Consider the following 17,500-nt stretch of genomic DNA (forward strand, 5'->3'; position numbering starts at 1 on the left):
TCTGGACAACTCAACTTTGCACTTTGTAATATCAGATCACTATCATCAAAAACATTTATAATTAATGATCTAATTGTTGATAATATGCTTGATTTTATGTGTCTAACAGAAACATGGCTTGGTTCTGATGGAGTTGTCTCTCTTACAGAAGCTTCTCCCCCCAAATATTTATTTCCCCAAGTTACTAGAAAAAACAAGAAAGGAGGTGGATTAGCAAGCATATATAGTGACAGTTTTAATTGCAAACAAATTACTCTTGGAGATTTCTCCACTTTTGAACATCTAGCTTTATTACTTACAAATTATACTCCTATTCTCATTGTAGTGATATATCGCCCACCAAAACCATCCCCAGTAATTTCTACAAGAATGTTCTGATCTTTTGTCTATCATATCAACTGACTATGATAGGTCTCTATTGGTTGGTGATTTTAATTTTCATATAGATAATGTATCCAAATCTAGAGGTTTTATTAATCTATTATCTTCCCTAGATTTTACTCAGCATATTACAGAGACTACTCATAACAAAGGCCACACATTAGATCTAGTTATTTCAAAAGGATTGAATATTTCTGTGTCCTCTGTTCTAGACATTGCTGTATCAGATCATTACTGTATTTTCTTTAAGGTAACGCTAAATATGAAACAGAAGAATGTGGACCGCATTGTCAAAAAGCGATGTTTAAATTCATCGGCAAATGAAAAGTTAATGAGCCTTATGAATTCACTCTCTTCACCTTGCGAAATACTCTCCAAAGATAACTTAGTAGAGAGCTTCAACAACAAAGAACTACCCTTGATATTATAGCTCCAGAAAAAATCTAAAAAGTGTCATCAAAGCGCAAAGCACCATGGAAAAATGAAGAACTCTGCCAATTGAAAAGAAACTGCCGTAAAGCAGAGCACAAATGGAGAAAGTCTAAACTACATATACACCTTGACATTTGACAAAAAAAACTGATCTTTACATATACATAGGGCAATGAAGTTGGCTAGACAAACCTATTTCTCTGATATCATTTCTGAAAACAAAGGTAACCCCAAAGTGCTTTTTTCAACCATTGATCATCTGATTAACCCTTCAGTGGTTGCACCTGTTGAAAATTAGTCACTTTCAACACTTAGATGTAATGAATTTGCTACATTCTTTCAAGAAAAGATTTCCATTATAAGATCAGAAATATCATTAGAGAATTCAAAATCTAATTTGGTACTCCCAGATGAATTAAGTATGCCTATTGCTGTCATGGATTCATTTGAGCTTGTCAACCCCATACTTTAAAAACAGTTGTTTCACAAATGAAATCCTCAACTTGATCCAATCCCAACATGGTTCAACAAGTGTTTTTGACTGTTTAACTGACAATGTATTAGACATTGTGAACTGCTCTCTATCAACTGGCATCTTTCCCACTCCCCTAAAATCTATCATTATAAAACCACTACTTAAGAAAGGAAAGCAAGATAATTCTGTTCTCTGAAATTTCAGACCAATATCTAACCTTTCATTTCAGTAAAATCCATGAGAAAGTGATTTTCAGACAACTTACTGATTTTCTTAGCAAAAACATTTTATTTGAGAAGTTTCAATCAGGTTTTCGTTCTAACCACAGTACAGAGACGGCATTAGTCAAGGTTGTAAAGTAAACGATCTCAGACTTATCATAGATGCTGGTGGTGTATCAGTTCTTGTCTTGTTAGATTTGAGTGCAGCTTTTGATACAGTAGATCACACTATTCTAATACAGTATATCTCAAAAGTGAGTACACCCTTTAGATTTTTGCAAATATTCTGTTATATCCTTTCAGGGGATAACATTATCCTACTGAAACTTTGATATAACTTAAAGTAGTCAGTGTGCTGCTTGAATAACAGTATAGATTTATTGTCCGTTGAAAATTACTCAGTACACAGCTGTTAATGTCTAAGTCTGTTTAGAAAACTGTGTCAGTCTCACAGGACTTGTATTAGAGTGGTTTAAATCTTATCTAGCTGGGAGGCATTTCTCTGTTGTCCTGGGAGACTCTGTTTCTGATAATGTTGACATCACATGTGGGGTCCCTCAGGGGTCTATTCTTGGTCCCTTGCTCTTCTCCCTGTACATGATCCCATTAGGTGGAATCATCAGAAAACATGGTGTCAATTTTCATAGTTATGCTGATGATACTCAGCTGTACATATCAGTATTGCCTGATGATTCACATGCTCTCAGCTCGCTGGAGAATTGGCTCCGAAATATAAAACTTTCTACAACTAAATCAGGACAAAACTGAGATTCTTGTCATTGGACCAAAACCACAAAAAGACAAATTGTCGAATACGATGGGAACCTTGCTTTCAAACTGCAAACATGAAGCTAAGAATCTAGGTGTGATTATAGATTCTGACTTAAGCTTTGAGCCTCACATCAAATTGATCACTAGAATTGCTTTTTATCATCTACGGAATATTGCAAAAGTTAGAAATGTTCTCCGGCAAGCTGATGCAGAAGTGTTAATGCATGCTTTTGTTATTACACGTTTGGACTATTGTAACAGTCTCCTTTCTGGTATTCCGAAGAAAGCTATTGGCCAGCTGCAATTAATCCAAAATGCAGCAGCGAGAGTTTTAACCAAAACAAGCAGACGAGCTAGACGAACCCCCCCCCTCCCACAGCCTGCTCTGACAGCCTAATTAAATGTCCTCATTGGGAATAAGTGATTGACGTCAAGAGGTCATCGTTAACACTCTTAGGGGGCAGTTTCCTGGACCTAGATTAAGCCTGGTGATGGCATGTGGCATGATGCCAAAGAAGACGTATTGCGTTTGGGTACGAGCTGTTTCTGAACCTGTTTGTGTGTGGGTGGGGGGGGCGCATGGTTGCTGAAGTCCTCCTGTACCCAGATGGAAGCAGGGGATTAGAGGTGAGAGAGAGAGGCGTTGAGGTGTCAATCGAGGTGTTTTAGAAGAATTTGCCATTTAGCAGACGCTTTTTTTATCCAAAGCGATTTACACAGGGACAGTCTCCCTGGAGTAATTGAGGGCTAAGTGTCTTACCCAAGGACACACTAGTGATGGTGTTTCAGGCGGGATTTGAACTCACAACGGAGGCTGCTGTTCTCCAGGTGGGTCAACAGGTGTACAGGTGTGTTACAGGTGTGTTACAGGTGTGAGCGTACCTGTTTGAGCTGTCTGATGAGGCTGCTGTTCTCCAGGTGGGCCTTGAAGGCCTGGATGGTGGCGGCCCCGTCAGAGAAACGTCTCACCGGGGAGAAGCGCTCCATGGGCAGGTGGAGGGTGTTGCAGTCCTTATAGCTGGACCTGGGGGGGGCGGGGGCACACACACACACACACACACACACACACACACACACACACACAGGCAGGCACACACACATGTACGTAGAGGTTACATGGAAACATATATACACACACACACACGCGCAGGCGCGCACACACACACACACACACACACACACAGGCACACACACATGTACGTAGACGGTACATGGAAACATATATATACACACACACACACACACACACAGGCACACACACACACAGGCAGGCACACACACATGTACATAGACGGTACATGGAAACATACATACACACACACACAGACGTGCATACATAGACACAGACAGACAGACAGACAGACAGACACACACACACACACACACACACACACACAGAGACACACATATAGAGAAAGACAGACAGAGAGAGATCGAGACACACAGACACGAAGCAGGAGCAAGACATAGAAATGGATAAAAACAGGTGGTGAACACACACACACACACACACACGCAAACGCACACGCACACGCACACACACAGACACACACACAGACACACACACAGACACACACACATTTATATGGGACCTTGTACAACTCGCAGCATCATTATCTAGCTGTCACCACAGAGCTGATCTGGGACCTGACGCGACAACAGAATGCGCCAGCTGAACATTTGTCCCGTTCTAACACAGCAACACACACGCAACACGCACACGAGACCCCCTACTAACGCTACTGTGTTCTATACAACCTAGACCAGGAAGACATTGTGTACACCGATCGTTCAAACGAAACAAAAGAAACAAAATAAAACTCCCCCAAAAAAGTAAAAACTAAAAAGGCGGCAAAAATACTTTTTTAATCAGTCAGTTCGCACTCTCTTCTCCACACAAAATGGCCGCCACAACAGCCAGTCTGGAATGACTCCTCCCCCTCCCCCTCCCCGAGTCAGGTACTGAACAAGTTGATCATGAAAGGATCTGATAGGCACAAGCAAAACATATGGGTCCTGGCCTCTGAACGGGCCGTACAGCTTTCTGCCTATCCCATCCCTTCAGGTCGGTTCTGGACAGTTCTGGATAGTTCTGGATGGTTCTGGACGGTTCTGGACAGTTCTGGTTCTCCTGTGTGTCTTAGTGCATGGCTGTGGACCCTCGCGTCCCGCGGGGTCAAGCTGGGGAGTGTGACAGTGAAGGGAACATGCAGCTGCAGCGTGTCCACGTCTCCCAGGTGGTCCCTGTATGGTTGTCTCTGTCCCTGTCTGTCCCTCTCCGTCCCTGTCTCTGTCCCTGTATGGTTGTCCCTGTCACTGTCTGTCTCTGTCCCTGTCTGTCTCTGTCCCTGTCTGTCCCTCTCCGTCCCTGTCTCTGTCCCTGTATGGTTGTCCCTGTCACTGTCTGTCTCTGTCCCTGTATGGTTGTCCCTGTCACTGTCTGTCACTGTCTGTCTCTGTCTGTCTCTGACTGTCTCTGACTGTCTCTGTCTGTCTCTGTCTGTCTCTGTCTGTCTCTGTCCCTGTATGGTTGTCTCTCTCCCCGTCCCTGCACTGTCTGTCCTGTCTCTGCCCCTGTCTGTCTCTGTCCCTGTCTGTCTCTGTCCCTGTCTGTCTCTGTCACTGTCCCTGTATGGTTGTCCCTGTATGGTTGTCCCTGTCTGTCTGTGTCCCTCTCCCTGCCCCCGTCCCTGCATGGCTGTCCCTGTCTCTGTCCCCGTCCCTGTCTCTGTCTCTGTCCCTGCACTCTGTCTCTGTCACTCTCTGTCCCTGTCTGTCCCTGCATGGTTGTCCCTCTCCCTGTCACTGTCTGTTCCTGTCTCAGTCTGTCTCTGTCCCTGTCTGTCTGTCTTCGTCCCTGTCCTTGTCTCTGTCCCTGTCTCTGTCCCTGTCTCTGTCCCTGTCTGTCATCGTCTGTCCCAGTCTCGGTCTGACCCTGTCCCCGCATCCCTGTCCTTGTCCCTGTCTCCATGTCCCTGTCCCCGTCTCCGCCCCAGTCCCAGTCTCAGCTCCCCAGATGTGTGGACAACAAGGGACATGTCTCGCAGATTCAGAGGCGGGCAGGACGTCCTGCGTTGGACCACGACCACGTCTCTGTGTCTGTGTGTCGGGGGAGGGGGGGGAGGGAAAAGTAAACATGTGCTCGCTAGAGTTACTTTAAAGCCTGGTACACACATAAAGATAATCTGGCCCATTTTGGACCGATTTCCCCCCTTCCGACCAAGGACATCAAACGCCCGATTATCGGATGGCTCTAAAGATTATCCTACAAGATTATCCTGGGGTGTGAGGTGTGTTAAGAGTCAATTTCTCCCGACAATCTGCTCGGAAAATGGTCGGGGCCGACGATCGTAAATATTAAACGTGTTCAAACAATATCTAAGATCGAAAGTCCTCTTGTGTGTGGGCAACTCCCGACAACTCCCGAGTCTGATTGTGACTGTGGCTGAAATGTAGCCAATCGAGAAGCGAGCTGACTTCTTCTTTTCGTTCTTCGGCACTATATTTGCCCTGTCGCACATGGCTGCCTCGTACAGGTCAGTCAGGGTACTACTGACCTGATCACGCGAGATTTCTGGCTTGGGGGACGAGACTCTAGACTGTCGGAGGTCAGATCTTTTATGTATGTGTGCACACCACACACAATACGATCAAAACTGTTCAATCCGTGATTTTTTATCTTCATGTGTGGGGTCTCTCTCAGATAGAAAAATCTGTTAAGGTTTAGAACATCTTTATGTGTGTACCAGGCTTTAGTCGTTGAATGCGTACTGGCAGCAGCGGGCGGCACCAAACGAACGCCTTTTTTCCGGCGGAGCGGTCCTTCCGACGCGCTGCTGCAGGTACGCATTCGATGATGAAATGAAAAGTAACTCCGTCTAAGGGCAGGTGTTCTTTCCTCAGCCCTAGACCCTAAAATACGCAGTTTTGTTTTAAAAAGAGTTTGTTGTTTAAAGAGTTGAGCACGCTGTTTCCCCCCTTTCCTGTGTTTCGGGGGGACCTGTGTGTGACACACCTATGCGTGTTGGTTCGGTGTGGGGCCGTTAAGAGGGCAGTGTTGCTACCTCCCTCCCCCTCCCTTCCTTCCCTCCCTACCTCTTTCCCTCTCTTGGCCCTTTTCTCTTTATTTCTCCACCTCCAACAACCCCCCTTGGTGGTTCATGTTCACTCACCCCTGCCCCTACCCTATTAACTACCCCCGCCCCTACCCTATAAACTACCCCTACCCTATAAACTACCCCCGCCCCTACCCTATAAACTACCCCCGCCCCTACCCTATAAACTACCCCGCCCCTACCCTATAAACTACCCCCGCCCCTACCCTATAAACTACCCCCGCCCCTACCCTACAAACTACCCCCGCCTCTACCCTATAAACTACCCCCGCCCCTACCCTACAAACTACCCCCGCCCCTACCCTATAAACTACCCCCGCCCCTACCCTATAAACTACCCCCGCCCCTACCCTATAAACCACCCCCGCCTCTACCCTATAAACTACCCCTCCCTCTACCCTATAAACTACCCCCGCCCCTACCCTATAAACTACCCCCGCCCCTACCCTATAAACTACCCCCGCCCCTACCCTATAAACTACCCCCGCCTCTACCCTATAAACTACCCCCGCCTCTACCCTATAAACTACCCCCGCCTCTACCCTATAAACTACCCCCGCCCCTACCCTATAAACTACCCCCGCCTCTACCCTATAAACTACCCCCGCCTCTACCCTATAAACTACCCCCGCCTCTACCCTATAAACTACCCCCGCCCCTACCCTATAAACTACCCCCGCCTCTACCCTATAAACTACCCCCGCCTCTACCCTATAAACTACCCCCGCCTCTACCCTATAAACTACCCCTCCCTCTACCCTATAAACTACCCCCGCCCCTACCCTATAAACTACCTCTACCCTATAAACTACCCCTCCCTCTACCCTATAAACTACCCCCGCCTCTACCCTATAAACTACCCCCGCCCCTACCCTATAAACTACCCCTCCCTCTACCCTATAAACTACCCCCGCCTCTACCCTATAAACTACCCCCGCCCCTACCCTATAAACTACCCCCGCCTCTACCCTATAAACTACCCCCGCCTCTACCCTATAAACTACCCCCGCCTCTACCCTATAAACTACCCCTCCCTCTACCCTATAAACTACCCCTCCCTCTACCCTATAAACTACCCCCGCCCCTACCCTATAAACTACCCCTCCCTCTACCCTATAAACTACCCCCGCCTCTACCCTATAAACTACCCCCGCCCCTACCCTATAAACTACCCCCGCCCCTACCCTATAAACTACCCCTGCCCCTACCCTATAAACTACCCCTCCCTCTACCCTATAAACTACCCCCGCCCCTACCCTATAAACTACCCCCGCCTCTACCCTATAAACTACCCCCGCCTCTACCCTATAAACTACCCCCGCCTCTACCCTATAAACTACCCCCGCCCCTACCCTATAAACTACCCCCGCCCCTACCCTATAAACTACCCCCGCCCCTACCCTATAAACTACCCCCGCCTCTACCCTATAAACTACCCCCGCCTCTACCCTATAAACTACCCCCGCCTCTACCCTATAAACTACCCCCACCTCTACCCTATAAACTACCCCCGCCCCTACCCTATAAACTACCCCCGCCTCTACCCTATAAACTACCCCCGCCCCTACCCTATAAACTACCCCCGCCCCTACCCTATAAACTACCCCCGCCCCTACCCTATAAACTACCCCCGCCCCTACCCTATAAACTACCCCCGCCTCTACCCTATAAACTACCCCCGCCCCTACCCTATAAACTACCCCCGCCCCTACCCTATAAACTACCCCCGCCTCTACCCTATAAACTACCCCTCCCTCTACCCTATAAACTACCCCCGCCCCTACCCTATAAACTACCCCCGCCCCTACCCTATAAACTACCCCCGCCTCTACCCTACAAACTACCCCCGCCCCTACCCTATAAACTACCCCCGCCTCTACCCTATAAACTACCCCTCCCTCTACCCTATAAACTACCCCTCCCTCTACCCTATAAACTACCCCTACTCCATATCCTAAAAAATACCCCTGCTACATACTACATACTACATACTACATACCGTACTACATACCTCTGCTACATACTACATACTACATACCCCTGCTACATACTACATACTACATACCCCTGCTACATACTACATACTACATACCCCTGCTACATACTACATACCCCTGCTACATACTACATACCCCTGCTACATACTACATACTACATACCCCTGCTACATACTACATACTACATACCCCTGCTACATACTACATACTACATACCCCTGCTACATACTACATACTACATACCCCTGCTACATACTACATACTACATACCCCTGCTACATACTACATACCCCTGCTACATACGACATACCCCTGCTACATACTACATACCGCTGCTACATACTACATACTACATACCCCTGCTACATAATACATACTACATACCGCTGCTACATACTACATACTACATACCCCTGCTACATACTACATACCCCTGCTACATACTACATACCGCTGCTACATACTACATACTACATACCCCTGCTACATACTACATACTACATACCGCTGCTACATACTACATACGACATACCCCTGCTACATACTACATACTACATACCCCTACATACTACATACCCCTGCTACATACTACATACTACATACCCCTGCTACATACTACATACTACATACCCCTACATACTACATACTACATACCCCTGCTACATACTACATACCCCTACATACTACATACTACATACCCCTACATACTACATACTACATACCCCTGCTACATACTACATACCCCTACATACTACATACTACATACCCCTGCTACATACTACATACCCCTACATACTACATACTACATACCCCTACATACTACATACTACATACCCCTGCTACATACTACATACCCCTACATACTACATACTACATACCGCTGCTACATACTACATACCCCTGCTACATACTACATACCCCTGCTACATACTACATACTACATACCCCTGCTACATACTACATACCCCTGCTACATACTACATACCCCTACATACTACATACTACATACCCCTGCTACATACTACATACCCCTGCTACATACTACATACCCCTGCTACATACTACATACCTCTGCTACATACTACATACCCCTGCTACATACTACATACCCCTGCTACATACTACATACTACATACCCCTGCTACATACTACATACTACATACCCCTGCTACATACTACATACCTCTGCTACATACTACATACCCCTGCTACATACTACATACCCCTGCTACATACTACATACTACATACCCCTGCTACATACTACATACCCCTGCTACATACTACATACCCTACTCTCCATCTCTACCCCTACCCTACCCCTAACCCTGTCCTAACCCTGTCCTAAGCCTGTCCTAACCCTGTCCTACCACCCTAACCCTGCCCTAGCCCTGGCCTAGCCCCTAACCCTCTAGCATGGCTCTAGCCAGGCGTGTCAGCTCAGTGTGGGGGGGCCCCTTCCTCACCGGCAGTGCGTCTCCGGGGCCCAGCCCCTCTGCCGGGAGCCCTGGGCCCTCTGGGAGTCTGACGACTCGCCGCCACCGCAGCCGCCCATGAGCGCGTGAGTCGTGTGGCGCTTGGAGCGGTTGGCCAGGTACCTGAGTCGCGGGGAGGGGAGACAGGAAGGAAGCAGCACTGGTCAAGCTCTCTGTCTCCTCATTGGCTGGCCCCTCGGGGGGGGGGGGCACGGCCAGTCATAATTATTAGAGAAACCCCGCCACCCCCCCTCCCTCTAACCCCTCCCCCGTCTCACTCCCACCCATGAAAAACCCCCCTCACATTTTTCCAATTTGAGGATTGGATTTTGTTTTTTGTTGTTGTTTTTGTTGTTGATTTCTTTCTGTCTTTTGCAAGCTTTCAGAGTTAGCCAAGCCATGTGTGAGAGAGAAGAGAGAGAATTTGGCGTTAAGAAAAAAACAATTTGAAATGAGAAGTGAAAGGTAGAGAGTAGTAGATTTCGGTAGAGGTTGAGATTGTGAAGTTCGGAGGGGGAAGTTTTTTTTGCTTCATGAAAGCCAGTTTTTTTTTTGCGTGATGGAGAGAGCGAGAGAGAGAGAGGAGGGAGGGGACTGAGGGGGGGGACGGGGGGGGGGGGGACTGGGTAAACAGTGCTCCCTCTAGTGGTAGAAAAGCAGTGCTGTAGCCTAGCTGGCACACACTCCCAGTAACCCAGGAACACCAGCGGTTCTACGGTCGCCCCCCCTCCCCCCACCTCCACCCCCACGGACCCCCAGACCCCCCCCAGCCGCCCCCCCACCCCCAGGCTTACCTCTGCACGGCCTCCTGGTCCGGCTCCCCATCAGAACCCTCCTCATCCACCGGAGCGACTGCTGGGATGGGGTGCTGGGAGAGGAGGAGGAGAGGAGAGGAGAGGAGGAGAGGAGAGGAGAGGAGGAGAGGAGGAGAGGAGGAGGAGAGGTGGGGGGAGGAGAGAAGGAGGAGGAGAGGTGGAGAGGTGGGGGGGAGGACAGGAGGGAGGAGGGAGAGGAGGAGGACAGGAGGGAGGAGGGAGAGGAGGAGGAGAGGAGGGAGAGGAGGAGGAGAGGAGGAGAGGAAGAGGAGGAGAGGAAAGACAGATGGGAGGAGGACAGGAAGAGGAGGAGGGGGAGAAGAAGAAGAGGAGAGGTGGAGGGGGGAATAGCACATGATGACAACGATGATGATGATGATGATGATGATGATGATGATGATGATGATGATCAATCTCTACCAACAGGAGTTATATCCGTCAACCCAGTGGGCCACATAGACACTGATAGAGCGGCTATGCACACTCACACACACACACACACGCACACGCACACGCACACTCACTCACACACACACACACACACACACACACACACACACACCTCACACCCACCCACCCACTCACTCACACACACACACCCTCACACACCCTCACACGAACCCACACACTCTCTCCCCCCACCCACCCACACTCACCCACTCTCACACCCTCCCCCCCTCCCCACCCACCCACCCACCCACTCTCACACCCTCCCCCCCTCCCCACACACACACCCTCCACCTTCCCCCCCAGGTGTACTCACAGGGCTGGTGACCAGAGGGGACTGCCCCCGGGGCCTCTTGAGCAGCTGGGGGGGCAGCTGGATGTTGGCCCCCCCGTCGGAGGCCCGGCGGCCCAGGGGTCCCATGCCGTTCAGCAGCTGCAGGGTGGGGGGCTGCAGCAGGGACTGCTCCTGTAGGGGGGGGGGGGGGGGGGACGTCAGTGTGGTTACTACTGCACTGTCCTTCACGCACATCTGTCAACATCAAAGTCTGACATCCGAAAGCTAAAACACTAGAACTCACTCTCTAGTGTAATAAATAGAAGTGTGGTTGTTGTCAGGGTTAGGGTGTTGTTGTTGTTGTTGTTTTACCACACACTCCATCCGACCGCAACCCATTCAGAGCTCTGAGAGTTCAGGAGTCTGACTCTGCAACAACCCACTTTTGGGTCGCGACCCACCACCAGTTGAGAAACACTGCTCTAAATACACACACACACATACACACACTGCTCTAAATACACACACACACATACACACACTGCTCTAAACACATACACACATACACACACACTGCTCTAAACACACACACATACACACACCCACCCATCCACACACTCTCTCTATCTACAACACATAACACATATTGCATTCTCATGTTATACACCCAGATTGTGTCTCACTGCCAGTTTACATTAGGGATGCAACCTCAGCAGATATGTTCAAGTCAAGACTAAAAACCCATCTTTTTAATATTGCCTTTAAATGACTAAATCATTAAATTAGGATTATATAATGATTGGAGCACTTTGAGCTGCAACGTTTGCAAGAAAAGCTCTATACAAATAAAAAGTTATTATTATTATTACAACAACACACACACACACACACACACACTCTCTCTAACACACACAACCCCCTCACCTTGTACTCCAGCTGCTGAGTGGGCTGCATGTTCTGGGTGGGCATGAGTGTGTGCATGTGGCCGATGTTGGCGGCCAGCGGGGGGAAGGGGGGCTGGGGGGCCACCACGCCCCGGGGGAAGCCTGGGGGCAACTTCTGCATCTCCTCCGCCATCTCCCCCCTGCCACAAGGGGGCGACACAGTCAACACGGTGTGAGATAAGACATGTGTGAACGCACGCACACACACACACACACACACACACACACACTCACACTCACACTCACACACACACACACACACACACACACACACACACACACACACACAACAGGAACACACACACAGACACGCATGCATACATACACACAGATCACACAGGAACACAGACACACTCACACTCACACACACTCACACTCACACACTCACACACTCACACACTCACACACTCACACACTCACACACTCACACACACCCACAGCGCTCTCTTCCACACACACAGGTACACACACACACACACACACAGACACACACACACACACACACACACACACACACACACACACACAGGTACACTCACAGACACCCACCCAACCAGACACACATATACACACACACTCTCTCTCTCTCACTCACTCTCTCTCACACACAGACACACTCTCTCTCTCTCTCTCACACACGCCCTACCTGGGGTCAGGCACGCCCACGGTGTGTCTCCTCATGGACAGGTAGCGAGCCATGGCCTCAGGTGACGGCTCCTCCCCCTCGTCACTGTCCAACGCCATGTTACCATCAGGCTGCAGGGAGACAGGCAGGGAGACAGACAGGCAGGGAGACAGGGAGACAGACAGACAGGGAGACAGGCAGACAGACAGGGAGACAGGCAGGGAGACAGACAGGCAGGGAGACAGGCAGGGAGACAGACAGGCAGGGAGACAGGCAGAGAGACAGGGAGACAGAGAGACAGACAGACAGGCAGGCAGGCAGACAGGGAGACAGACAGATAGACAGAGAGAGAGACAGACAGACAGGCAGGGAGACAGACAGGCAGAAAGACAGACAGAGAGACAGACAGACAGAGACAGGCAGACAGACAGACAGACAGACACACACAGACAAACAGACAGAGAGACAGACAGAGACAGAGACAGTTAGACTAAGCAAAGTCCACTTTCAATACAGACTCCATTGAAGATGCTTCTTAGACTAAGACTAAGCTCGGTTAATAGGTTAATAACTAGGTTAATTAGGTTAACTAGGTTAATCTAGGTCAATGGAAGTGACCTAACCCTTGGAAGTGACCCTTCTGGGACTAAACGCATTTCACACGTATTATACTGATCCCAGACCTGGAATGACTGGTTTCACCCCACAATGTCATCATCTTTCAACATCTAAAAGGCCTACATCACTATATTTGGTCACTACAATTTCCTGTATGTGGAAATGTAATAATACACAGTACCAGTCAAAGGTTTGGACACACTTCCCCATTCAATTGAATGGGAAAGTTAACTTTTGAACAGAAACGCTGCACACACGTAATTCAGTGAACTCTGATTGTCACAGAGTTTCGGTAAAGACATTTCCATCCACAATGGACAATGTTCTCCAGAAAGTCAGAAAACAACACTTTGATATAACTTTCGAACAAACGTGTCCAAACGTTTGACTGGTACTGTAAACTTCCAAATAAAATAATTGTAGTTCTGATTATACTAAGGGGCTAGCTACCATTGTAGACTAGGGGTGTCATGGAGACCAAGGGTGTCATGGTATGAGATTTTGACAGTGTGAACATCTTTAGAGTGTGACACCCTGGTTTACCCTAGCACAGGTGCACCGTGACATCCTGGCGTGTAATCACACCTGCGCTAGTTAGCCTAATCTAACCCTAGGCTAACGTCGTCATGACGATGATGAGGAGGTCGGGGGGGGGGGGCAATCACCTCGACGATCTGGTTCTCTGGGTTGATGAGCTGGACGTGAGGAACGGTCATACTAACGGGATTACCCTGCTGATCCGTCTGCAGGAGACACACACACACACACACACTCTCTTAGCTCTATGGTTAACTCTAATGTTCATACCAGAAATGCAGCTCAAAGTGCTTTACAACAAGGATAAGAACATAAAGTGAATATAAAAACATATACAATATGCAATATAAAAACATATACAAGCATAGAATGAATATAAAAGCAGGGGAAAAGTCTTTTTTTTTCCTTCATAATACGCAACTTGAAGTTTTGAAGTACCCACTCGATATAATAACGATCACTAAGTACTAACAATACATATTATTTGTGGGTTGGATTCACTGTTCTCGTTTGCCGTAGGCTACTGGGTAAGTGATAATGACTTGGAAACCTACTGTCGTTTTCATTTACGTGTTCAAAAGCAAGAACTGTGTGATCATCTAATTATGTGTAGTTATGTTTTTAGCATGTTGATGTTCTATCAGCATGTTGTGATGTTATATAAATGCAGTTACACGTTCTTAGCGATGTGCCATTGTTAGCCGTTAGCTATCGTATCGTATCAATCTACACTTGCATGTTTTGTTGTGCTTTAGAGTTGTGTGTGTGTGCGTATGTATGGGTGTGCGTGTGTGTGTGTATGTGTGTGTGTGCACGCGTGTTTGTGTGTGTGCGTGCATGTGTGTTTGTGTGAGTGTGTTTGCGTGTGTGTGATATGGCGTCAGATTGGTCATTGTCTAGTAGCAACACAGTAGCTGATTGGTTACCTGTACGGCGTTGAGAGGGTAGCCAATGGGACGCGGCGTGGGCGGGGCCACGCGCAGCGTCTTGTGTTTCTTCAGGCGGTCCGCGAGCAGACTGTAGATGGCGCTGTAGTGATCGTACGCATCGGTGTGCAGCGACTACAGGACCACAGAAACAAGAGAGAGAGTTTGGGCACATTTGTGACGCAAGCCAGTCTAGGGCTAAACCACTCGCAGACGCGAAAATGAAAGTGAAAGTTATTGTGACAACAATATGTTTTTTTTGTTTTTGTTTTTTCATAACACGCAACTTGAAGTTTTGAAGTACCCACTCGATATAATAAACAACAGTTTAATGATCACTTAATACTTATAATTTGTGGATTTGATTCACTGTTCTTGTTTGCCGTAGGCTACCAGACTTTACTTGTAAACAAACTTTTGTGTTCAAAAGCAAGGACTGTGTGATAATCTAATTATGTGTACTTATGTGTTTTTAGCATGTCAATATTCTCTCAGCATGTTGTGATGTTATGAAAATGCAGTTAGACGTTCGTAGCAATGTGCAACTGTTAGCAGCATTTGTTGCTGCGGTCTGTATGTGGGGAACCTCTAGTGTAAGCCAGTCAGTAAGCCAGTAGTCATTTCAGCGTGTCAAATAGGGTCCATAGTTCCAATCAACTAATAATGGAAGATAAGGAGGTAACTTTCCGGTAATGGCCGGAAGTTTAAGATAAATAGATACCAATGTTTATTCCGCCAGAGAAGACCAACCCCCTTTCTCATATAAGCTGCAGTGGTGTGTATCATATCTGTCACCAGTGATCAATCTAAGAGCAGAATGATAGACAGAATCCAAAGTTGTCCAAATTGTTCCATCTAGCCAGATTCCAAGATATTTATGTAATCTGTAACCTTCTCTATGACAGACCCATTTCTAGTCGAAATATGCAAACTATTTTGAGGAATATCTCTGGCCCTAGAGAACACCATACATTTTGTTTTGCATTGAGTACAAAATAGTTTATGGCAATGAGCTGATCTAGCAGAGCATTAAATGAGAGTTGCAGATTGTCAATAGCTGATTGTACAGAGTCCAGTGCAGTAGATAATTGTGTCATCCGCGTACAGATGAGCTTGACAACCACTCAGGGATAAAATAATGTCAATAATATAAATAGTGGATAAAACAGGGCTCGCCCCTGAAGTGGGCCCAGTAACCACTATAGTATCCCCCGAACGAGAACTATTAGGGAAAAAAAACTCAAAATATGATCTTTGACTTCCAAACGCAACAGCATTAGTCTAGTCTACCACCATGGCCATCTCTTAATAGGAGATGTGATGTTTTGTGTGGTTGGAGATGAGGCAGGAGAGTTGTGTATGAGTGTGTGTGTGTGTGTGTTCTCACCTGGAGTGTGCGCTCGCGGTCCAGACCCATCTCAGACATGGCCATCAGCACCTGTTCGTTAATGAGCTCTGTTTCTCTCTCCGACTTCACCTGCTCACACTCCACTATCAACTGAGAGAGAGGGATATAGAGAGAGAGGGAGGGAGGGAGAGAGAGAGAAAGAGAAAGAGAGAGACAGAAAGAGACAGAAAGAAATAGAAAAAGAGAGAGCAGAGCGCGCGCGCGCACGAGAGGGAAAGAGACAGAAAGTAATAGAAAAAGAGAGAGAGCGCACGTGCGAGAGAGAGAGAAAGAGAGAGAGAGAAACACCATATTATAATGTATTCACACACACACACAGTTCTAGAGGAATCTAAGATGATGGATAGGGCTGACTCTGTGGCCGAAACCCTCGTCCGTGCCTTCGTCACCTCCTGCCTGGACTATTGCAATGGTGTCCTGTTCGGGGTTCCCAGCAAAGCCCTGGACAGGCTCCAGTAGTAGTGCAGAACTCAGCTGCCAAGGTTCTCACTCACACTGCCAGCCCTGGCAGCACATCACCCCCACCCTCATTCACCTCCACTGGCTTCTGGTCAAGTCCTGCATCATGTACAAAATCCTCCTTCTCACCTACAAATCCCTCCATGCCTGCGCCCCCCAGTACCTCACTGACCTTCTCTGCCAACATACCCCATCCCGGAACCTGCGGTCCTCAGACATGGGTCTGCTCTCCACCCCCCGCACCAACCTACGGACCTTCGGGGACAGAGCCTTCAGTGTGGCAGCACACCCACCCTCTGGAACTCTCTCCCCACAGTGATCCGCAATGCCCCTACCCTGGACACCTTCAAATCAGCCCTCAAAACTTAGCTCTTCACCGAGGCCTTTGGCCCCTAGTTTAGTTTTGTCGCTGTCACTGTCTCTTTGGGGAGGGGGGTTTCTGCTGTGTCTGTCTGACTTTCTGTCTGTAAATTCTGTAAAGCGTCCTTGGGTTTGTGAAAGGCGCTATATAAAACTAGGATATTATTATTATTATTATTAACAACAGCAGCTTTCAACAGGATGGAGGGCAGCAGTAGATG

The 17,500-nt window shown here is 47.9% G+C and overlaps 1 protein-coding gene across 1 annotated transcript in view; it reads right to left on the bottom strand.

Annotated features, from left to right (window-relative positions):
- sik3 (SIK family kinase 3) overlaps positions 1-17,500 on the bottom strand; it is a gene marked incomplete at its 3' end in the record, with an annotated part of 71,086 nt that overhangs the window by 14,163 nt on the left and 39,423 nt on the right. The window contains exons 8-16 of the mRNA XM_080547442.1: positions 16,440-16,550; positions 15,053-15,187; positions 14,255-14,332; positions 12,993-13,102; positions 12,327-12,486; positions 11,445-11,594; positions 10,661-10,734; positions 9,858-9,989; positions 3,163-3,304 (exon numbers count right to left, since the gene is read on the bottom strand). Of these exons, the coding sequence (XP_080403568.1) occupies positions 3,163-3,304; positions 9,858-9,989; positions 10,661-10,734; positions 11,445-11,594; positions 12,327-12,486; positions 12,993-13,102; positions 14,255-14,332; positions 15,053-15,187; positions 16,440-16,550 (1,092 nt within the window). The remainder of the gene's footprint in view (positions 1-3,162; positions 3,305-9,857; positions 9,990-10,660; positions 10,735-11,444; positions 11,595-12,326; positions 12,487-12,992; positions 13,103-14,254; positions 14,333-15,052; positions 15,188-16,439; positions 16,551-17,500) is intronic.

The sequence above is a fragment of the Nansenia antarctica genome (assembly GCF_963989245.1).
Source record: "Nansenia antarctica genome assembly, chromosome: 17".
NCBI classification, from domain to species: domain Eukaryota; kingdom Metazoa; phylum Chordata; class Actinopteri; order Argentiniformes; family Microstomatidae; genus Nansenia; species Nansenia antarctica.